Source organism: Lonchura striata, chromosome 7 (genome assembly GCF_050655825.1).
Source record: "Lonchura striata isolate lonStrDom1 chromosome 7, ASM5065582v1, whole genome shotgun sequence".
NCBI lineage: Eukaryota > Metazoa > Chordata > Aves > Passeriformes > Estrildidae > Lonchura > Lonchura striata.
In genome coordinates, this window is record NC_140709.1 from 23412474 (window position 1) to 23437331 (window position 24858).

Sequence of the window (24858 nt, forward strand, 5' to 3'; positions counted from 1 at the left end):
GCTGGGTCAAGCAACTGCAGACTTTGCCCATACTTCACAGCAAGTCCTGGCTCCCAAGTGACCTGCTTCCAGTCTCAAGTCTGCCCAGGCTGGTTTTAAAGTTAATCCTTAATCTCCATTAGCAATGGCACGACCATGGTGTAGCATTTTGGTGGTACAGTAAAACACTCACATAATCACACACCTGTCTCTGCTGCATCTTCCTCCGATGCTCTGATGTAGTGAATGTTCAGTCTTGCTGCAAAAAAGCTCCAGTAAAAGCTGTTACAGGCTGCGGTGAGGAAAGACATTAAAACATGAGGGAAACAAACACAGGTTCTGTAATTATACTTTATTGCAACTCTGATGCTTTGTCTACTCCTGGAAGACTCCTTTAGCTAAATTTGTTTCAGGCATTTTCTTTCCGTACCAATTAAAACACAATAAGCATGTACAATTTTCTTATTATTTTATTGAAAAGGTACATTTAAAAAAATACACAGACATCTTACTATTATGGATTGCTGATAAAGATGCTCTAAAAGTTAATTCTCTTTTTTTTTCCTTTCTTCCACCTGTAGTCCTCATTATCATATAATGACTCCAGTCTGAGCACTGCATAATGATTCACCTTTATAAAAGGGTTGGGGAGGTAAGAAGATAGGTGGGACATTACTGTAATATATTCAGTAAACAGAGAATATGGTCAATTATAAATATTTTATGTTCTGTACATTATTGCATTAGGGAGCCACAATGTTATGCAGCATCATTACAAAGGAAACTAGTTAGAAATTAAGAAAACAGGATATTTACGTACAAACACATGGATCCATTGTCTTCTTGAACAACACATGTGAGCTGTGGCAATGTGCAATTGAAAGCTTTTTTTTCTTTTTAAACATTGCTTAGCAACACCAGTGAAGAAACAACAAAAATAAGTTAAATGAAAGTAGCAAACAAGCAGTAATCTTAACTCTATGTTATATGGCTTTCTATTCTTGATTTCTCTAAATAAAGTATGACACAAAAGAAATAATTAAAAGCTTCAGCATTGCATTGCTTTGAAACATTTGCACAGAAACTAAAAATATTAAAGTCAGACATGGTACATCTGTAGTACTACACAAGATACACCAGTACTGGGGTCTAGGACAGCACACAATCCCTGTCAACAAGAGCACATAAAAATAATGGATGCAATTATTTTTTGAGATGTTATCTGCAATCAAGCATTTTGTTCATCTGCCTTTTCCTTTATTCCACATTAGATTATACCCTGTTGCTTTTCAGACAAGTATTTACATAGGTGTGAGTGAGGAAGACCCTAGTTTTCAAGTCTGTCAGGAAAATATTTTATGTTCCTTGATTCCAAGGTGCATCATACAAATTAAGAAAAAAAAAGAAAAAGAAAAAAAATAATAGATGCATGAATCTTTAATGGTATAAATTTTATGAGCAATTTAATTTTTAAGCAAATCACACTATTTTGATTAAAAAAAATAGAGATGGAGAGAAGACAGAGTTGTCTATACTCCATAACGCAGTGCCGTCAATGATGGATTTTATGATGTGGTTGGATGAGGTGTCATGCTGGATGGCATTGCAAAAGAGAAACATTTTAAAACCTCAACCCCTTTCCTGCTTTTCTTTGCTCTTTGTACTGGCCGTAGATATCTCTTTTTCACATCAATAAATTAGTATGGCGCAAAGAGTATGGAGGCAGGCGTTGCCCGGATGGGCCCGTGGGCTGGCCTGAGGAGAGCTGGCGGGATTGCTGGTGCCTGGAACAGGGATGCCGAGGGCCGGGGAGGGAGGGACAGAGCTGATGATACAGCTGCAGCTGCAGCAAGAGGAGATGAGAGGAAAGCAGGTGCCACAGGCTTAATCATGTCCTTCTGGAATGCAAGTTTTGCCTGGAATAAAGCACACACGCAAAAGCAATGTAAATACAGTTCTCCCAGCACCCACTTTTGCACAAGGGAAAAACTGAACTTGGTACAGGGAGCACTGTGGCTTCTCACAGAAACTTCTTGTCAGCTGCTTAGAAATGTTACCTGCACTGTCCCTTACTCCCAGGGCAATTAAAGCTACCAGATCCTAAATCTAAAGATAAATAAATGTCTTGAGTCTAAGAGACCATCTCAGTGATGTTTAGAAAGAAGCATAATTTGTGAGTAACTTTATATAAATTATAACTGTGTGCATGAAATATTAAAAATAGTCCCAAGATTAAGACTTCAATAACAAAAGTCAAATTTTCCACTTGCAAAATTGAATTGTAGAAAAGTAGAGCGGACAAGATGAAAGTGGTATCAGGCCAGTCAGCTTTGTGCCTTCCAATGCAGTCCTGCTCTTTTCAAAGTAAAAACATTATTTAAGATTGATGCCAAAAAGAAATTTTTTCTGAAATATATGTATGACTCTCCATAGGATCTACAAGCTTCTGGTGAAACAGCTAATCAGAAATATATACAGCCATTTATATATCTCTCACTGAAAATGGGTTGCACTACAATCATTCAATCGTGGAAGCAAAAATATTCATGTCCTTCCTTTATAATTGGTGGTCTCCCCTTATTCAATAGATGACAAAATGAGGTATTACACAAATGAAGAAGATTAGCATGGGCAAAACCTATCAAATGGGGAGACTTAGAAGACACCTACAGCATTTTCATTTGCCTCTAAACAATTACAAAGACATATCAATATTTTAGCATTTAAAGGCTTTTCACATGCTTTCTCTTACCTACACACAATTGCATCTGTCTCTTTTCAACCTATAAACTGTTTTTTGTGCCAGGGGTGGCGAGCACTTTTCTCAATGAACACTGGCTGTGTCATGGGCAAATAAACACATAAACTGTGCTGTGCTAAAGCCAGCGTGAACTCTGGCTGCAGATGATCAGCGGGACCAGCCTGGGGGATTCCTGGACATGCAGGTGGGTGTGACAGGGATTGGCTAGTGGCACAGAGATTGACTAGGTGTTTGATATCCAGTGACAGACATGGCCTGAACATACAGGCAGTCAACTCTCCTAAACACCTGATGGCTCTTGCACCAACTCATACATCCACAGAGCATTCAGGTTTGCTGTATGCAGAGAATGCGCACTAGTATATTTATATCTTAAAATTATCTCTATATCTTAATCCTGTGTCCTTTTCCCTGAGTGCATCCATCATAAGTTATAGTTATCTCAGGTGTGCAAAAAGACACAGTATACCCATTGGTGTTTTCAAAGAGCCCTCGCCCAGCAGAGCCCATACCTCTCCATGGGGCACATGGCTCATTCCCCATTCCACTGATTCCTCCCTTCTTTCTAGCAGTAAATAACACTTGCAGTGCTGTCTGCATGCCTTGGACTGTGCAGACAGAACACATAACTATCTTCAAATCTGATTCCTGTGCAGAGTCAGCCTGCAGGGGAAGAGAGGCTGCAAAAGCGTCGGGTCTGTCATGTTCCTGTCTCTGTGCAGTGGGAGTCCCCAAGGTCACAAATTCACACAGACAGTGATAAGAAATAAAAATACTTACTGCTAAAATACTTGGGTTGCGCTGCAGTTTGTTGTAAGGACTATATTTAGGCTTCATTGGCTTTCCTGCAACTCTGTCCTTATGCCTTCGGCTGGAAATGTGCTGAAATAAATATCCTCACATTTAATTAGCTCCTTAAACATTTCTCAGTTTTGAGTTTGAAACTGATTTATCAGCAGGATATGCCTAAGCCCGTTTGTAAGATAAAGTGGGCTCTTTATAGAGAGCAAGGATGAGTTTTGCTAAATTAAACATAACAATTTGGAGCATATCAAATAGAGAATCAGAAATTAATCAAATACAGCATATTTTGTGATTCAAGACAGGCAAATTATTGATATTTTGGTTACTATTTCCTTTTTCCACTTGAGGAGCTTTAAACCAGGCAGAGCTGTAATCACTAAGTTATAGGGCTATTCAAAAGTAAGAGGTAAATTTCCATCTTGCTGATACTGTTGAGTTGTGTAAACAATTCAGTATTATCTGAAGGAAGAACCAGTACCCAGGGATATGTCTACACATGCATTTAAAATTCTCTTAGAGCCAGCTGAAAAACAGGGAATAAGAGGACACATTCATACAGCACAGCACCATCCAGTCAGAGATTCCCATTTGGGTATCAGAATCACTGCATTTTTATGGGCACAGCTCTGAACCCAGGGCTAATTGGCTCAGACAGAGAACAGCTCCACAGGCACACAACAGCCACACTGTTAATGATAATGTTGTTCTACATAATTCAGACATAACTACAGTACTACCCCATAGGTGATGGTCCCAAACCAATAGATTTGAGTCATGTTTTCCTTCTCACATAGCATTAAATATTATTACAGCACACTGAAAACAGCACCAAAAGATGAATTCAGGGAACCTCAACCCAGAATTTCTTACATTTAGGATAACAAGTTTCACATCCCTATCTTGAACCACAGAAAACTTTTAAATGAGATCTGCTATACCATTGATACTGACACCTCTGCTTTTACAACTATCAAGCCCATTTTTCCCAACTAAAATAATAAGGTGAACTTGGCCTGTCATTAAATATTTATAAATATTTGTGGGAAGGCAGATAAGAAATACTAAGTTCATTCAATATTCAACAACACATCTTTACACAGCCCTACACTGCCCCTACAACATTGCAATGTAACTTCAACCAACGAAGAACTCCAGATACATGCAAGTTACCTGTTTAAGCTGAATTTCTGAATTAACATGGACATCACAGATTTCACAATGGAACGTCTTGTTCTGCAGTCCTGAGCCTTTGCTGCCATTCTGCACCTTCATTCGGGATCCAGGCCTAGGGTAAGACTTGATGGGACCAGCACCATTCCGAGCTTCAACCATGGTCTTGTGCTTGGAGCCTAATGGGCAAGGAGATGCAGGTGAGTTCATGATCAGCAGCACAAACATTCCCTCAGCTTTGGGACTTTGTAACATTTATTTCCAAGACAGAATGGTTAAAGTCACCACAGACTGGGACTAATGATCACTCTTGTTTCAGTCAGTGTAGTTCCTGCGTTCTTGATCTAAAGGCAAGCCAGAAGGCTTTGTGCAAAAAAGAGAACAGCAGGCATGCTGGACCACACTGTTTGGGGGCAGTATGTGCCAGGATGGCCAAAGTGCTTGCTGCCTATTCTTTTGCCAAATTCCATAGAGCCAGTAGATTTCAGAAAAGGGTTAGCCAACACTGGGACAGGAACCACAGCAATCCCTCAAAACCTGCCCAGGAACTGTAATACTTCAATAAATATCCTCTGATTTGGAAGAAATGTCTGCTTTATCCATTTCAAGAACGGATTACAGCTGTAAAACCAGCTTCAATAGCTTGTTAATAAGCTTTACATCACCAACACACCATACACAGACAGAGCACACTAGAGATTGCTGCTTGTAGCCCAAAAAAAGACACATAACTAATCTTCAATAATCAAAAGATTCTATGACATCTAGGAAACCTAATGATTCCACCCTAAAATTATAAAAAAATCAAATAACAAATAAATTACTGTAAGTTTTACCAGCAAAATAACAGATACTAATGATAATGAGATAAAATATGAAGGAGAGAGAACACTGGCATTTTATAAACCTTAAGTGTTGTAGAAACCACTATGATCTTACTGTGATCCTCAGTGTGAAGGTGTGAAGGGATCCAATTAGTTAACATGAACTGTAGGGATTTTGTCAACTAAAAATTTAGAGTATACGAAGGACAGTTATAAAAAAATTAGAGAGTGCTTTAATAGAATCTCAAAAAACACACAGGAAACTGTTATTAACAGGACCAGTGTTTTAACTTGCTATTTTAAGTTTTAACTAAAAGCTGCTTCAGTGAAGTGTGGTCACCGCCTTGTAACATTGAATTTTAAAAATGTTAACACACAGCTGACTTGTACCATATGGATACTCACCTGTATTGTGGGCTTCTAGTTGTGAAAGGGAATTCACAGCCACTTTGCATAATGAACAGTAAAGTAGTTTTTTGGCTTTTTCCTCTTCTGACTCAGTAACTGTGTTAGCAGCTCCATTGGTGCTCTTGGAAGATGAGGCAGGTGCTGCAGGCACCACTCCAGGTTTGGGAAGAAAAGGATCCACTTCTGTACTGGACTGCTGACTTGCACTGTCGGGTTTTTCTTTCCCTTTATCTTCTAAAAGAAACAAAACACATATGTTTTTGTTTCATGCCACACATACAAAAAACATACAGTAATAGTCCTGTGGGCTTAGTAAACATAACACAACAGGGGGCTAATTTATCTCATTTTTATAAAAGAGACCAGCATCCTTGAAATCTTGTTAAAAGTCCTGCCATGAAATATGTGTAATTTGACAAAGGGGTGATTTTCCTGTTTTTAAAGTTACCAGTGAATACCAACGAATTCACCATATTCATGCCAGCTGTTCCTGTTGTGCTGCAGGCATGGCCAGCTGAAAGGAGCCCAAGCAATACCAAAGGAAGCCAGGCTTAAGGACTGGACAACACTGAGAAACAAGCAGGGCTTTGCACTAGGGATTAAGAAATATTTCTCAAAAGCAATACATTTGCCTTTGGAAGGGCCCATGTTTCTCAAAGTCACTGGGAGGACACTGAAAGGCTCCAGTACCATCTTGACATACATCCCTTGTTTCAGTTCCAGGAGTTGTGGTACTACACATTAACATAGCTGCTAATATTTTTAGCTTTTTCCATTAATGACTCCTATATATTTGTGGATCAGGTGGCTTTTGTGTGCATTCAGTGCATTCCTTTATCACTTCACAAGCATGAGTCTGTGCTTCTATGAGGCAGGTATTACTTCATTTTGCAGATGGTGATCAAAAAGCAGGAGATAAAACATCTCAGCTGTGCCTACAGAGGAACTTTGTGCCAGAGCCAGTATTTAAATGATCCCTGCTTACATGCTCATTGCATTTGAAGCTGTTCAACTGGAGGGCTTGTGACCACAAGCCATGTTAGCTGCCAGCAGTAAAACAAGCTCTGTCCAAAACAAGCACAGGATGGGAGGGGGACAGTGCAGGGGTGCTGGTATGAGCAACCCCAGCAAAACAGACATGAATAAATGTCACTCTGAACAGCTGGAATCAAATTTCTTCATCTAAGCAAGTACCACATCTACATAAGAGCAACCTCCCCATTTGAAACCCATGGCTTAGTTTGAAATAAGAATTGAACAGACTTGAAAAACTAGGGTATATTTTGAGCATTTATTTTTTAACATGGACCCTTGCACTTTGTGTTTATAGCTACCAAACTTCATCTTAATATACCTTTGTGTATCAGGCCAAGACTGTGCTACCAAGAACAGGATTGTAACCACTCAAGCAAACACTTGAAAGTGTGTATGAACTATGAATAGCCATCCTGAAACTAACCCCCACAGCTGCTGGCATATTTCCCAGAAGTGCATTGCAGTACATCAATTTTGGATTGTTATAAACCAGAAGAAAGAAAACCCTAATAAAAGAACTATTATTTTTTAAAATAACAATAAAAATACTTGGAAATTACACAATATGAACTGTATTAAACATTGAAAATAGTCAAGAACAAAGAATACTATTATGATCAAATTAATGTTAAAACCAGATTCTGAAGGTATTCTGATTGACAAAGTATGATAAAAGAAACTGATGTTAAATTGTACTTCATAGGCTATTCATTTTAAAGTCTCCATAGTAGGTCACATCTGCAAAAATCTAGAATAATTTATATGACTTATGAGTCTTTATGAAATAGAGTTTCAATAAATAACATTTGCTAACATTCTAAATTAAAGAGTTTCAATATGGAAAATTCTCAAAGGTGCTAACATCTATAAATGAAACACATTGAGTAGCTGTCATTTACAAATATACATTACTGAAAAATAGAATTGTTGTTGTTGTTGTTTGTGTTCTGTGGAGATCCTAGGAGCATCCCCTAGGTTAGGGAGACACAAGAAGTTTCCCACAAAAAGCTGTTGAGACCCCATTGGCTCCTCCTCTTGTTCCTCTGTCCCTGAACTACTCCCTCCCCATGCCCTCACTGGCCATGATTTTGGTACTGCCTGGATGCCACTGCCCAGCCCCTGCCTCTGGGGAGAGAGAAACCTGGACTCCCCATGAGTGTGCCTTGGACCCTGAACATCTCACCACATGGCTGAATTAAACATCTGTGGATATCAGGCAAAGGCCCTTTTGCTTCCTTACTCTGGACTTTATTAACAACAATTCAGGCTACAGCATTGTAGTCTGAATATGCAATATTATACCAAATTGCAAAAGGTGTAACACTAAGATATATGTGAACCAAAATGGAATAAAGGAAGGTTCTACAGGATTTTGCATTTCAGGCGTTAAAGGAAAGATACACCTACATAACTGTAGGCTGTATGTTAACATATACCAACTACACTTCTAATTTGGCTTTGGGATTTTTTTATATATAAATACATGGGATTTTGTTCCCTATGTGCTTTTTTTAATGTAAGGATAAAAATTTGCTGGTTTTGAAACATCACCCATGTGCAAAAACCACAGTGCTTACCCTCATGCCCACAGCCCCTGCCTGCACTGATCTCACTGACCACAACAAGAGGGAGTAGACTTTGTTTTGCCATCAAATTTTGTCTGTGGAGTAAGATCCCAAGATATGGAAGAAGTTCCATTTTACATGGGCCACCAATTACCATCATAGCGATGGTTTTCCAACACTGAATTTAAGAGATGATTGAAAAAATTACAGATTTCATTTCCCACTTCTTCTCACTTAGCTGGCCAACAGCTGATGTAGTATGTTGATTTTTATAATGCTTGCCAGATTTACAGTGTTTTCACTATTCATTTTCCAAAAATTCTAGAGTACACACACTAACAAGAAAACTTCTACAGAACCAGAGAGAAGTTACCAGCATGCAGCTGGGCTCAATTCTGCCAGTATTGCAGCTTTTGGGAAGAACCTCAGTTCACATAATAATTCCATCATTTGGAAAGCTTCCTGACACAAATAAGCTCTTCATCGATGGGGATGTATAAGGAGAGACATACAAGCTCTCTATGAATTAATGTTTCCTTCCACCATTCTAAATGTTTAATGCAGAACATCTTCAAAGATCATCATTGTAAGGTTATTATACAGTTGAACTCCCACGGAAAGTACACGGAGCTAAGTGCGTATTTGTCACTGCAATGGGCTCAGAACTGCATTTTCCTGGCTTCTAAAATCAGAAAATTGCACTTCTCCAAATGGGCTTTTGATAACAGCTTATTGTTTCAATCCATATCATTCAAAACACCATTACTTACAGTTTTATGTTTGAGACAGAAATGCCAACTATTCAACAGTGCAAAGCACAGGAAATGCCAATTGCATGTATATACAAATCACAAAGACCATTACTCTTTTATTTGTACTTACAGCACAGAGATAACAATATCTGTATGCAGAACTCAAAAAATGTAAAAATGTAACAGCTTAGGGCTGCATGCATACCCATACTTCCCAGCTATCACCACCTTAGAAAACAGATGTGACTTGTGAGATGCAGCTGTAGGATTACAGTCCTCTTGCTATTCTGAAGGTATTTATTGAGAATAGGCTCAGATTTGCTCTAAACTCTACCTGGCTCAAGCCCAATAGAGCCAGGCAGAGCCCAGACGAGTGCAGGAGTGAGTCCATCCTGCCTGGATCATGGGCACACCAGCCTCTGCTGCACAGCTCAGCAGAACACAGCTGCAAGCATGAGACCAGGGCAGAACCAGCCTACTGCCTGAAGGCAGTAGCTATGATTCAGTCTGCATCATGGTCAGGTTGAAACGCTCACACCAAAACTCAAGTGCAAGAAATTAATTTAAACTCTAATTTGTATTGTTTCCCTATGTTCCTTTTCCATGCAGAAAAGCCATATTTCATGTGACTTAAATTCCTCTCTTAAATTCCAGAAAAGTAAATTGATGATTCAGGTTCTTACTGAAGCCTGGATTTATTTTGAAATAGAGCCCAGGGAAAATACCTAAAGCAAGATAATTAAGTATTGCTTTGGGCTCAGTAATATCAATGCTTTTCTCACCCATTACATTGTTTTAATTCTCCTTTGAAGTTGTTTTCATATATTTCTGCTTGTTTGACTCATGCTTGTGTCAGTGCCATGTTAACATTCAAGACTTATTTATCTGATCAGTACTGCCTCATTTCGAGTACCAAAGTCAGGACACTGCAGGGCAACACCTCACAGGTTCAAAACTACAGGTTCTACTGCTTCACTTCTACAGCTGAAGTGACTCACTGACCCTGCAGGTCATGCCACTCTCAGTGCAGTTGCTGTGGGATAGAGAATAGGTTTTACCCATTGATGGCATTTATTTCTTTTTGAGTCAGAGGGATGCTTTGGTGCACATTAGAAAGAAGTTTTATTTGGACTTCATAATGAAATAATACATGCTATTTTCAACAACAACAACTAAAAAAAGAGTAACTTAATATTCACATCATCAATTCAAAATTTACAATCTTGATAAAAATAAAAGCAATGTAAATTTAAAACTCATGTATATATTTAGAAATCTGATGAACTTTTTCAGTATCAAAAATGTTCATTGCTAGTTCCACCACTCAACATGCCTACCTGCCCAATTTTTATCACTGATGATACATAAGACGTCTTTACAATAAAGTTCTGTTCCATAACAGATTGTACAAATAGTTAGAATTAAAATATCCGAGGTACTGATGATATGTGATAAACTTGCACGAACTCTTTCCAATACATATGCTAAAAAGCTTTTCAGATATTAAGTTCTGCTACAATCCTAATAACGCTTACAAAACTGTCACATTTTCAAACTGTCAAATTTTCTGCTATATGTAATAAATAAACAAATTTGCTCTTGCTGTGACAGTAACAGACCAATGTTTCAATTACTTAAAATGCATATTTTGTGTCTGTCTGCATGCAATAATACACTTGCCTGCTTCCCTTCTTCACCAGAAACGGGGACTGTTGTGCACAGCCTGTGCTGAAGGCTGGGCATACAGAGAGGGAAGGATCCTGGCACTAAGAGCTGTCCACCACTGACTGTGGTGCAGTTGGGAAGAGACCACGCCGTGCTTACATCACCCACTGCCCAGCTTCAGCTTCACAACTTCCCTTGTGCCACGTCCTTCACTGCATCCCCCAGCTCCAGGCACTGAACAGCAGCTGTGCACAAAGTACTGACAGCAAAAGGGCAGCACAGGCACTGCAAAGTGGCTACTCTGCTCTACAACCCTGCACTGAAGCTCTTTTGTGATATTCACTCATTTGCCTTCTTAGGTATAGAAGTCTGATTTTATATTTCTTTTACCTGCTTCCACAATAGTGCACATTGCCAACTTAGAAGAGATCATAATGGAAAAATTACTTTTGGCAATAAAACGTTGAATATTCTCCATTGTAAAGGTAAGAAAACAGTAAAAACACATGCTTCTTTTCTTCTTGAAAAAGATGAAGAAAAGAGCCACACAATATCCAGTGAAATTTCCAGTCTAAACCAGTCACATAATTTTTTTTCCCATGTAATTAACTCAGTCACTGCATGATCATTGAGCACAATTGATGCAGTTAGGAGCAAAGCCTTTGGTTCAATCAGCCTTGTTTATGGTGGTGCCTTACAATACCATACCACTGCTGAAAGAACAGCTTTTTAAAAAAAGGACTGCTTGGTGATCCTGTACATTTTCAACTGATTTCTATGTCACTTCCTATGGTAACTAAAATCAATGGTCATTTCTGAAAGTAAATGCTAATATTTTGTTTTTGGGATACTGAAAGCATGGTGCAAAGATCGGCTTGTGATAATCTTGAGTTCACTTAAGTTGTGCTACAGGGAGCTGCTATTTGTCTGAAGTGTTGATTTTGGAGACTAAGAGAGAGTCTGAGGGAAAGCAAACATGTCTCCCATACCGGTAAAGCTGTACTGAATGAAACAGATTACCAGGTTCTCCTTGCAATTTCAACAGCTCCACATATGCCTGGGAATACTGGGCTGAATTAAACAACTTTTGAAGCATACAGTGATTACAGAATGGGAAAAGGAAATCCATGAGATTATCAGAATATTAAACATTCTTGTCCCAAACAAGAAAAGGTAAAATCAGTTGCATTCATTACACTAGTAGACAATCCAAGAAATTTTGCTGAAAAGCTTATCAGTAAAGCTAAATTAGCATCCACAATCAAAAAGTAAAAATTTGTCTGCTGGAAAACAGAATTCTCAGTTTAAGTTTGACATGTTAAATGCTTGGCACACGTGTAATAAATCTAAAAAGTGACAAATTTAATTACATTTTTTCCCACACTTCACAAGGTATGCCCACTGACAATGGTAAAGAGAGGTGAGTTACTCGAATAATTACTCAATAGTCACCAGTTGACCTCTCTGTTCGAAGCTTTCTGCACACAGAAGTTGTTCCCCAGACAAAATGATCAGTTTAGGAGCAGAGATGACCACTGCAGACAGGTATGAAACCACAGACAGACACGACAACCAGGCACTGATACAGACACCATTGTGGCAGTCAAACTTCTCACAAGTGTTCTCCTATTTTTCAGTCCATCACAGCAAAAGAGAAATTTTTAAAGGTGAGAATGAAAGAAATAAGTTTAGCAGCTGATTGCAGGGAACTCTTTACAAATAGGTCCAGACAAATTAGGAAGCTGTATCAGAAGCTGGTTTCAAATGGCTTTTTGTGGTAGGTGCAAGACAACATTTGAAAGTGTGTTACAAAAGGCATACAAAGGTATGGAGAGCTTTGAAAGTGAAGGATATAAATTCAGAGAGAAAAATCAATACCACAGAAATATTGCAACAATATTTGCTGCATTTAGACCAAAAACCATTAAAGTGGAGAGATCACAGTCAAAGAGATAACAAGCCTGGCTGAATGTAATTAAGGGAAATGTTAAGAAACTACAACAAAATAAAATCAAAGTGGGGAAAACTTGAGTCACACTGTACTTGTAGGACTGCCTAACCAAACATCAGGATCTACCCTGGAACACAGTCCTGGGGATAGAACAAGAACACCCACAAATAATTATATTAGAAGCAAGAGCTGCTGTACATCTCCTTGGCCTGAAATAAGATTTGAAGGGAGATCATCAGTGACTGAATTACCAGGATGAAAAGAAGGGCCTCTTTCAGTGTATTAGCAGAAAAGTTATTGAATAGAAAGTCAGATAATAGCTCCAGTAAGAAAAGCAGGTTTCAAAACACTGTTCTTCACAGAAAGCATTTTCTTCTGGTTCACAGCACTATAGAGGAATAAAGAACACACACACACACACACAATTAATTGTTTTTCTTATGATGGAAAAGATGAACACTTTGCATAATATATGCCATAAAGATAATAGTAGGACAGCAATTAAGTCACTAGTGGTCACAACATTTACAGATTTGTAAGTACTCCGTTCCTGCATCTCAGCACCACTCACAAAACCCCCTAACAAAAGAAACAACAAAGAGTATTAGATTATTTATTCACACTCGTTAAGATGGAGTTAGAAAACTTGAATATTTTTTGTTCTACCTGCACATTTGCTGAATAATGAGACTCTAATGGCTGTCAGACAAAATGCCTACTTTCTCACCAGTTGTGCAGTCTACTGAGAAATGAGGCTGAAAAACCCGTAGGGCTCTGTTCTAGAAAAATTCCACTGCAAAACCTACATGCAAATCAGACAGCACAGTGTATCTATTAACGCTTTAGTTACTTTTCGTTTTTGTAAAATGTGTTTTCTTCTACTTCAGGCATGTATGAAAAAGAGCTACATTTTACATATTGAAATAAATCAGTTTGACACATGCTGAAGCAAACAAATTTTGTCTCTATACAAAGATGAGGAAAAAATGGACATTACAAATATAACACTTTTTCTCTCAAACACAAATGTGCCCTCAAATAAACTGTGACATATTTTCTCAAGATACTGAAGCTACAGCAGGAAATGTCTGGATGGCTGTGCAATATTAGGTGAACTTCGTAGCTAGAATGATTATTTGATTAACTGCATCAGTACTCTCCAACAGGCTGAACCCAAATATCTTTTTTCACTTCAGAAGTATTGCTTGCATGGCTATGTTGCAGCAGTGATGCTGACAATTTCTTAGATACTTTATTTCTGATTTGGCATACCAAAGGCTCTTACAATGGAACCTGCATTTTCTCTAGAGTATGAAAGTATTTGTGCTAATCCAAATAAAGATGTAATGTTAAAAAAGGTTTGCTGCTGGAGTTTTGGTTGGGTTTAATTTTTATGATAAATTGGACTCATGAGAATTAGAAAATATTCAGAAGGACACAGAGCAAGTGTAAAACCCTGCCCTGCAAAATCTCTTCCTGTTCCTATTTGTGCACCTTCCTGAACTGAAAACTCCTGCTGCTTTAATTACTGGGTTGTCAGAGGTGATCCTGCTGTATCGCCTATGATTTTTCATCAATTACTTACATATTTGGAAATTCTTAGGGAATTGGTTTATGTTGGCTGGCTAGTGTCTGTTTTAAGATTTGCTATTACAAAATATATGGGTGAAAGCAAATGCTTTTCCAGCTATAAACTGATCTTTTTCTGACAACAGATATCTATTATTTTGAAAATATTTTACACTCCCATTCCAAATTCTGCTACATCTATTTCTGAAGTCTTGGAATGCAAACTTACAGTATTGCACTGTCTTCTAAACTTTTTAATAATGTAGGAATTCTTAGAAAAATAACTTTCAAAGATTATAAAAAACATACAGTATTTTACCCAGAGATCCTTCAGTCTGCTTAGTCTCAGTTCATCATCTCAGCTGTAAAAATAACATTGGCTCCACAATTTATGAATCTGAAATATATTACTAGAAATATATTTAAATTGCTGGTCGTGCAAAACAAAAATCTTAAAACTCTATGCTCAGCTGCTGAAGTGCTTTAGAACTTAATATGAAATTTATGGACATCTAAATAAAAGAATGAAGGAGAACTGACACACTCTGCAAGTAAATTCTCATGGGCCTGTGTCTGAACTACTCACTTGGTACTTGCCCAGGCAGAACTGCAGTTAAAGTCAGCTATGAAACACTCGTCTTCATTTCAGTTAAATGACATCTGTAATTGTGCATTCTTACCCACTTCTGTAGCAGGTTTGCCTGAAGACTGTGAGCATTCAGTCAAGCCCTCAAGATTTGACAAATAAATTGCATTTCAGATTTACTTGTCTAACCAACACTAAAATATTTTCACTCTCCTTGAAGACAAACAATAAGGACATAATGAGTAGCCTAATGTATGCATAAATAATTTTTCTACTATAGGGAATGAAGTATATTTCCCCCTTCACTGAACCAGATTTGGTCCTGACCCATTCTTTTATATTTGGACACTAAATTTATTCAAGGGCTCAGAGAAAAGGAGAAACTTAAACTTTGAAGCTTTAACGCAGCCTTTAACTTCACACAACTGAACACAGAGAAAATTTTATTCAACTACCAATTGTATGGTCACCAGACCCATATTATTTATTCTCTGGCACCAGTGCAAAATCCATATCTGATATCAGAAGAACTGCCTTATTTCCTTAGAAATATGTTGCTTCAGTAAGTGCTGTGAAAGTATAAAATACAATTGAAATTATTTCTCCCAGGGTTGTTAAAAAACCCAACAGAACCAGCAGGTGTCTTTTTAGCAAGTTATATTGTTATTTCATACTCACCTTACTATCATTCCATTATCACCATCATCCTATTAAAAACATCCTCTTGGGATACTCAATAAGCAATTTTATATTTAATCATTAATAGAACAAACAATAAAAACAGATGCCTGATTTCACAGTATAAATAAGGTGCTGAAAGATTCAAGGTATATGAAAGGATTGTTTAAATGACCACATACATCTAGCTAAAAAAAAAAAAAAAATCATCCCAGTAGCTGATAGCATCCCTGGCCCTGCTCCATTGTCCAGCAACACTAGTAGAGTGAATTTTGCTGGACCAAATGCCTATTCTCTACTTCTCAAAGAAAGAAAAGCTTTGTATCATTTTAAGAATGCTGGTTAAAAAATGCTTTGAAATTCATATTTTTAGAACTTGAGTAAGTAGAATTACTAGAGGTATTTAGTTTTAATGCACAGGACATGAGTGCTCAGGCAAAGTGCAGAACATCCAAAAGAGTCTTATTTCATCTTACAATATATTTTGATCCAAAGCTTATGCTTATTTTACTGCAGGAAAAGCAAAACCTTATCATTCCTTCCAAGGAAAATCCTGGTTGCCTATATTTCTGATTGCTACAATAACTGAAGAGAGAAAAATTTTGGCCTTTTCCAGTTTGAATAAAATTGCAGCAGCTCATCAGTGTATGTGTGTCAGCTGCAGACATTGCTTTTCAGTTAATGGCACCTATAATCAGTTTTCAGTTAGGTACAGAATTTGAAATGTAGCTAGCATTATAGACAGACCAAAGATTTCCCAGGAGCTTATCAAGAGCAAAATACACAGTATGACTGGTTTTCCATTCACATTTGGACACACATAGAAAGATGAGATTTGAATATTCATTTTTGAAAAGTATGAACAGTAAGACCGGCAGGGAGGAAAGTGTTTAAAGATCCCAACCTATTATAATGATTTCCTGTTAACAGACTTTGACTTGCTAATTTTTCTTTTGGCTCACCTTTCATCCTAAGAGCATAAACCAAACAGCAACCTACTGAAAGAGCTGCTGAAATTACCTGCCAGAAAAATGCCCAGAAGCTATTTACTATTAAATGAAATACAGGTATTACATGTGCCATGGATGTAAGTACACATATGGTACTTAGAACTGTGTAACTGTGATGACTTTATGAGCATTTATTAATAGTAATTTATATTACCAATTGTAAAAGCACCGTGGTCAAGCAGAAAATTCTATACTGTGCTATTACCTCTGTTTTGGGGGTAGAGTTTCAACAGATGGCAATATAGAAGGATCCTCACATGGCTGTGAAACACTGAATCAAAAAGGAACAAAGCTTACCTCAGATGATGTAATGGAAAAATGCCCTTGAAATTACTCTCCTTGGTGTCTGAAGCAGATTGAATTTACTACTCAGTTGACCATAAACTAATGCCTTTATCTAACAGGAATATGCCTGTGCTTAGCAGGCACTATCTGAATCCACATAAACACAAATGCGTGGTTATTTTATGGAGTACAGCTTCAGCTGAACTCTTTATGTCAGCATAAATGTGAAGAACTGACGAGGTTCATCAGTGGCTTTTGAAGGAGACTAGACATAAGCACCAGCATCTTTGAAGGGCAAAAGGGAGAACCTCTAAATAGGGCACAGTGACACAGTGGAAGACACCAAGCCTTGTCCTGTTCCTCTCCTAGAGCCTCTCCCTGCCCCACCCTCAAAATTCAACTTTGTCGCAACCTATTTCAAGGTCTAGAGGACTTTGGTACATGGCACAAAATTGTAAGAATGATTAGAATTACTATGGCTTTGAGGGTCTTATAATGCTATCAATGTGACAACCTCAAATTTCCCAGGACAGATGCACCACAGTTCAGCTGGGGAGGCTGTATGTCTCTGGCTACTAGCTACTTCTGAAGGATCATATAAGAAACAGATAATTTGAGCTATTCAATTTAAAATGTGTGGAAAACAATGTGATAAATGGAAACAAATGTTAAGGTGAAAAGGGATTTTGCTACAAGATCTGGTATCATTTTTGCATCAGTCCAAGTAAAGAGCTGCATATGTATAAGTTAGAATTTAAGCACTGGCATAAAGATTTTTAAAATAAGCAATGACAGCAAGATAAGTAAGGGAGTGTCCTGATGGTGGACTCATGAAATACAAACTGAACCCTCCACTGGCACATTTCACCTCACTGGTATTTGATGACTACACAGCACTGGCAATGGGGACACTGGAGAAATCCAACCCACCATAAGCTTCCTGAGTAAATGTGATTCAACATGTTGCACACTAATTTGGAAAAAAAAGGAAAAAAGACAGTCAGTTTTGTTGTGAAAGTATCCACAGATAGCCCTTGATGAACTAAACCCACAGACAAGACCACGAGGTCAACTTTTCTACGTCTGATAAAGCTTGGAGTTGCCAATCCTGTCTAATGGGACAACTAATTACCATATGTCTACATGACATCAAGTCATTTATGAGGTCCACCTGGACCTGAGGTCCAGGTTATTTTCCAAACATGATCTAGTGTCAGATACTGCACCAGACTCCGGCTTGACAATGTTCCTCAGAATAACCTCCTGCTATTTTGAGTCATGCAGCTGTAATGACTGGAATAACTCTTAGAGGACACACTTAGGATGAAGAAGCTGGCAAAAAAACTTGACAGTCACAGCCCTTTCCCACCATTCTTGCCACACACAGCAGATCAGCCCAAGACTGCTCATATGCTGGACTGACATCACTATGACCCTGTGCGCTGCCTGTTGAGCTGTCCTGAGACAGTGCCCCAGATCAAAGCTGTAGTACAAAGGGTCAGGATTTGAAACAGGTTCTAGTGTTTGGCCTAGTTAGGTGTGTAATATTCTCTGCTCCTGCCACCTGAAAAAAATGGGGTTTCATAGAGCCTCCAAAGGGTTTATTTCTACCTTCTAATTCCCAAGTAACAGAGGCTTCTGCTCTTCTGCAATGACGACTGAAGCTGAAGTATCCATACCTATCATTTCACAAATGGGCATGGGGCCAATAGAGCATACAGAGAATGATCAAAGGCCAAAAATGATTATCTTTTATAATCTGAAATATGATTTTGACTCTTGAGTAGTTTAAAACAGTTGCATTTACTTTCCAATTTTCATATCAAAGCAAAATGCAAAGAAGTTGATACCACTTCATTTGTATGCTTCATTTTGAACTATTCATTTTGATTTAGAAGTAGGATCAAAGAATTCCTCTTTGCCTGATAAGTAAACAGTGACATTTCAATCCAGTAATTATCATTTGCATTCCTGAAGGATTCATCACTGTAAGCATCTAGACTATGCTGACCTGGGGTCACAGACATCATCATCTATTGCACTCTTAGAGCTATATTTAAACCACACTTCAAATATTCTAAACTATGTTTTGTACTGGTTATTGCCCTTGCCCTTTCCTAAAACAATGCCATACAATACATCCTTCTGTGTAGCCATCTTGGAAACCCTGGGCTTCCTCTGGAAGGGAAGGGAATCTTTGCCACTATACTGAGTTTGCATGGCTAGGCTTTGGTAGTGGGAGGGCTACAGAGGCAGCTTCTGTGAGAAGCTGTCAGAAGTTTCCCTTATGTTTGACAGACCTTGGCTCACAAGCTTTTTGCTATATTTTCTCTTCCCTACTCAGCTGAGGGTGGGAGTGGTAGAGTGGCTTTGGTAGGTACCTGGCATCCAGTCAGGATCAACCCACCACAGCAAGAACAGCTCCCAGTGCTATTAACACAGCCGTTCTGTAACCACATCTCAAAGCAGGTACAAAAAATCTTGCAGGGTCACAGTATTAATTTTCTAGCATATAAAACTGTTATATAGACATTACTGGACTTTTCCTGTGTGGTTTGAGAAACTGTGTGGGAGACAGATACATCCCCTATGGCCTCCTCCAATCTACAAATACCAGTCAGAACATGTAGAGATAGACCAGCTATAGTGGGAGAGCAACAACTTCGTCACACAATCTGTGGTGATTTTTCCTGTCTGCAGAGTGAATTGGGAAGGGTGGTGGTATTGACAAGTACCAATAAATAAGTATATTCTGAACAGCAAGGAGTTGTGAGCTTAGACAGTGAGATCACATAACAAAGTTAGAATGTAAACTTCTTCAGTTAAACCCATTGATACCCACTTACGGTGCAGCCACCTGCACCATTCCTGCTCTATGGCTTTATCATTAAATGTTTGCTGATGATCAATTTACAAATGCCATTTCCAAGTCACACTGCTATTAACAATAGCAGGGAAGAACTCTTACAATGTGGGCATTGTCACTCTCAGACCACAGCCACACCTTTCCATGTGGCTGAGGCCACTTTTGCCTACAGGAGCACACATTCTTCTGGAAATATCCCAAAAAACCTTAAAGATTAATTTAACTTTTTTATCTCTACCAGCAGCCACATTTCTCAAGCTGAAAGGAACAGCTGTAGAGAGACCACTCCATCATACATTTTGAAAAATAAGGACTGGATGAATTTGTGTTTTGCATTTGATAGATTCATCACTAGTTGAGCTAACAGTGAAATTATTTTTCCTATTAGTACTATAGTGGTGATGTCTGACAAGTAAATGTTTTGGACTTCATGCTATGTCTGACTCAAAGAACACATGGCTCTGTAGCAAACTTAACCTGACATTTCAGTTCAATATTTAACAACTGTTCTGTCTGGAGAGCTCCAAATCATTCATCATTATCTCATTCAAAATGACAGAACATCAGAAGGGGTGCTACTCAAGCCTGTTGTGTCCCTTTATTAGCAGACCTACGTAAGAGAATAATTGCAGCTTATCAGTTTACTGTAATGCTCCCTACCCTTTCTGCACTAATACCCATGGAAGTACAGCAGATAAAAAAGGATCACAAGAACTTATAACTGTCTTCTCTGTTTAGCTTCTCTTTCTATTCCTCCATATACTAGAAAAGGACACCAGAAATTACTTCTACTTGGTGAACATTTCTCAGGAACTCTCCAAAGTACAATAGCTAAACAACAGCTTCCCAGGTGGTAGAATTTAATTCTCTTCCTTGATTTAATTTCAGTTCTGAAGCCATTTTTTCAGACCTACAGCACACATACACACTTTCAACTGTCTCATCCTGAAGGCTGAGTTCCTGATCAGTCAGGAGGTCAAGATGTTAGCATCCTTCAGGACAGAACATAAGTTATGACTTCTACCTAGGGGACAATTTTCATAAAACTTATAGGATTTATAGGATTAAAATCTCTACATCTTTTTTTTTTCCTGTTTTTCTGGTTTTTTCTTCTTTTTTTCTTTTTTGTTCTTTTCCGGAAAATATAGGAATAGATTATATGACCATAAGTCTCATTTCCTCTGGAAATCAGGATAAAAGAAGAACAAATAAACACATTAACTGAAATTCTTAGTATTAAAGATACTAAGGAAAATTAAAATATTCTAAAAAGTTAATAACTTGTACTAGTAGATTTCTTAGAGAATGAAAGCTGTGTTAAAAGATTCAGAAAAAATGGCATAAGTAAATATTTTGCTCCAAATTAAAAAAAAAAAACAAAAAAAACAAAACTAAACCAAACCCCAAGAAACAAAACAACCCCACAAAAGAAAACAAACCCCACCAACCCAAAAAAACCACTCCCCCCCCCCCAAAAAAAAAAAAAGCCCAAAACACTACCCAATGGCAACTTAGTGACTGCTTTAGTTTCGTTTTTGAAGCATTATGTTAAGGAGATAAACACATACCAGAATAGATGGGCAATAGTATCTGTAAGGGAAACTGCAGTTGAACAAAACTTGGTTTGTTCCACCCATCTCTCTGATGAGCTTTCCCTAGAAATACTGAAAATTTGCCTCAAGTTCAGGTTCTTTCCTCCCAAACATCCCAGTCTCAGTCTCTTGTACAGCAGTAAGAGGCTCTGAGGAGCCTACTCTCCACAGAGAATCCCACTGCTCTCCTGATGGGAAGAAAGTATTCAAATAAATTGCCACTGGGACTTATTTTTAATGTAGAAACAGTTGAAGTGGTGTAATCCAACAGACACAGATGGTAATGTCTAATTTGTATAGAGTAGTTAATAGCATAACACACTGTCAAAACAAGGCAATTAAAAAAATATCAAGAGCATGTTTCCCTTTTGACTGGTTGTATTATTTTACAAAAAACTGAATGTAGATTTTAGATACATTGCAGAGGAAAGAAAAAAATTAATTCAATTCAGACCTCATAGTCTGGGAAAGGAAACATGAAACAGATCCAGATGGTTTCTGGAAGAAAAAGATGGAGTTTGAAAAAGATGAAACTTTTGCTATCTGGACCTCAATGTTTGGCATTGGAGAGGGAGGGCATAATAAAATTATGTTTCCACAGATGAATTCTTAACATGTTAAATCCTCTCAAGTCTTAACTGATATTTTACTTTGGCTGTTGTCTGAGTTGTCAGTATGTACACCTGGAGCAGTAACCTATCTTAAACAAAGCTATTTTTGATATTTCAGAGAGTAAAATATTTACCAAATATTTCAAATCTTTCTGTTCAATATACTACCTATCGCTGGCAAATTGCTACCTTTTTATAGCAGCATGTCTTGTTTACCTGACAATGTACTTGAATTTAGCTTATTTCTCTCAAAACTAAAATGTGGTTTGTTAGGTAGATCAACACAAAATTTGGCACCCACTGTCGTTGTTAAGGATCCACAGAGAGATTTGAAGCTGCTGTAAAAACTGCAGGATGACAGTCATTGATTTTTTTTTTTTTTTTTTGAGTTGGATTTTTTGTTGTTTTTAATGCACATGTCAAAAAACTGTTATTCACCTCATAGCACCTGAGTCAAGCTCAGCTCTGGTGAAGAGGATAATAAAGGACTCCCTAGGTAGAAGCAAATTTATCAGCAGTAGTCTACTGTGACAGTTGGGTAATCCACAGTAGGGGCCTTCTCTTGAAAACACTGTCAGCGAGTTCATGAAAGTCTCCTGTTTCATTCAGTAATACAACACTGACAGAGCAGAAACTCAAGCAATTCTATTGCTATTAGTGTTGCTGACCTTCCTCAGATTACTCATCTGGAGGGTAAAAAAAAAAAGAAAAGAAGTGATGTGAAGCACTAACGAGCTGTGAAAGTCAGGAAATACCCAGGCCACAAGGCTTCACATTTCCTATTAGAACAAGATTGTCTTATTCAGAAAGGAAACATTTCTTACAAAGGTTTCTTGTGCTTCAGCTAAATACATAACCTCAGAACTCACCCTCCACCCATATCCATCCACTACTGCCATAAGAACAGTCATACTTTTTAATAGCAAATTCCATAGGTTTTAAAAAACACACTGTAGCATTCAGGGACATGAGTTGTTTCACAGACAAAATAGCAATTTGAGAGTATCACAACAAATCTATTCTGTACAAGAAAGTAAATAGTTTAGAAAAGACAAGTTCTGGATCACTATCATGCAACCAAATCCTCTCATACAAACACCAAAAAAAAGGAGAAAGTAAAGGATGTACGGAACAAAAAGTTGTCATTGACCTGATTTGTCAGAGATGTTGGCTGTGACTGGCGTGGTGGAGCAGCCCGTGTTAACCTTTGCGCTGTCCTTGGAAGAACCAGCTTTGGGTTTGTTTTTCGTTGCCTCTAGTGCTTTGACCTTCTTGGCATGTTTACTTCCTTTGTAGTGGGCCTCGGCCTGGCTCTACAAAGGAGAACAAATCAGGCTCACTTTTTTTTGCACTTGTATATAATACAATGGGTGACAAGGCAGAAAAGTGACACTTTCAATAGTAGGCACCATATTATTCCACCTAAAAATTTTTAATAGCTTTATACTAACACTTTTCATGGATGTAAGTTCTTATATTTTAATGAATATTGCATGTTTTCAGTAACTTGGAAAAATTCAAGATTACATAGCACTCTGTCACTCCTAAGGTAATTCTTTACTTCTATGGTGCTTAAAAGTTTAAAGGACTATACAAATGCAAATACATCCAATTCAAAAAGATGCTACTCAATTTTCATGTGGTGTTCCTTAGTCTTTATTACTTGCAGTTCGAAAGATGTACTGTGCTGAAACATGATTAAATAATCCATTTTTGCTTCTGTTTGATCTAATACAGATGTCATAAAATACTTTCATTTTCATACTAACAGCAACTGAAACAATTGAAAAAATATTACTTTACTAGTAGATCAAAAAATAAGGGTTAAAATAAGGAAACACCATATCTGTAAACTTCAAGTACAAGAAAACTAAATACTTGCCACTCTTGATTGCTTTATAAATTGTCTTGAATATTATTTTTAAATACCAAGAAAATTGGAACCTGAAGGACAGGGAGAAGAGGAGCTTTTAAAAATTATTATTTATTTTGTCTTAATCTGCCCAAACAGAACAGTATAAATACATACTGAGATGTTTCCTTTACCTTTGCCTTAAAACTATCTTCAGAAACTAGGTCAGTGTTTTTGAAGTTGCACAGCTAAAGCTAGACACATAAATATCTGCCCATTTTTTTCAATGATTTTGAGTCCCCTTCATGGCTCCTGACTCTATTTAATCAGATGCTTTGACAAATCAGGCCACTTTGTTAGAAGCTGAACTAAGGAACTACATATTAAATATGAACTCCAAAGCTTGGAAATTTCAGCTAATGAATTTAAGTGTTTTTTTGACTTCTTATAAAAATTAATTTACCAAATAATGGACAAGAAAAAAATCCTATCCAAACTAGTTTGTTTTCATGATGAGTTTGTATTGAGAAATAGCTTTGCATTATTAATATTTCCGAACACAATTTTAAAACGCTATTTCAGGCATACCACTAGGTGCCTCTATTGAAGGTTACATATTAACCAAAAAAGTTAATATTGCTGTTTACTTCAAATTAAAACATTAATAGAAGGCATGCTTCTTCTAAGCACATCTTGGAACCTGGCATATAAAAACATCAGTGCAAGTAAACTTTCACTGTGTTCATGCAAAACCACATTCATTCTCTCTCATCAATCAATTATCAACTACTTTATTTATTTCGCTGTGTTAAATGAAGCGAGCCATCAAACAAGTCACATGCTTTTTATAAAGAGCAACTAGAATATCTAAGATGCTTGAACTCCATAAAGAGTG

At 37.6% G+C, this 24858-nt stretch overlaps 1 protein-coding gene across 11 annotated transcripts in view; it reads right to left on the reverse strand.

Annotated features, from left to right (window-relative positions):
• Positions 1 to 316: 316 nt before the first annotated feature.
• ZNF385B (zinc finger protein 385B) overlaps positions 317 to 24858 on the reverse strand; it is a 155888-nt gene continuing 131346 nt past the window's right edge. For all 11 annotated transcript variants that reach the window (XM_021552492.4, XM_021552496.4, XM_031505402.3 and 8 more), the window contains 5 exons: positions 23262 to 23424; positions 5944 to 6180; positions 4715 to 4893; positions 3521 to 3622; positions 317 to 1895 (listed from right to left, as the gene is read on the reverse strand). In XM_021552492.4, the coding sequence (XP_021408167.1) occupies positions 1677 to 1895; positions 3521 to 3622; positions 4715 to 4893; positions 5944 to 6180; positions 23262 to 23424 (900 nt within the window). In that variant the 3' untranslated portion in view covers positions 317 to 1676. The remainder of the gene's footprint in view (positions 1896 to 3520; positions 3623 to 4714; positions 4894 to 5943; positions 6181 to 23261; positions 23425 to 24858) is intronic.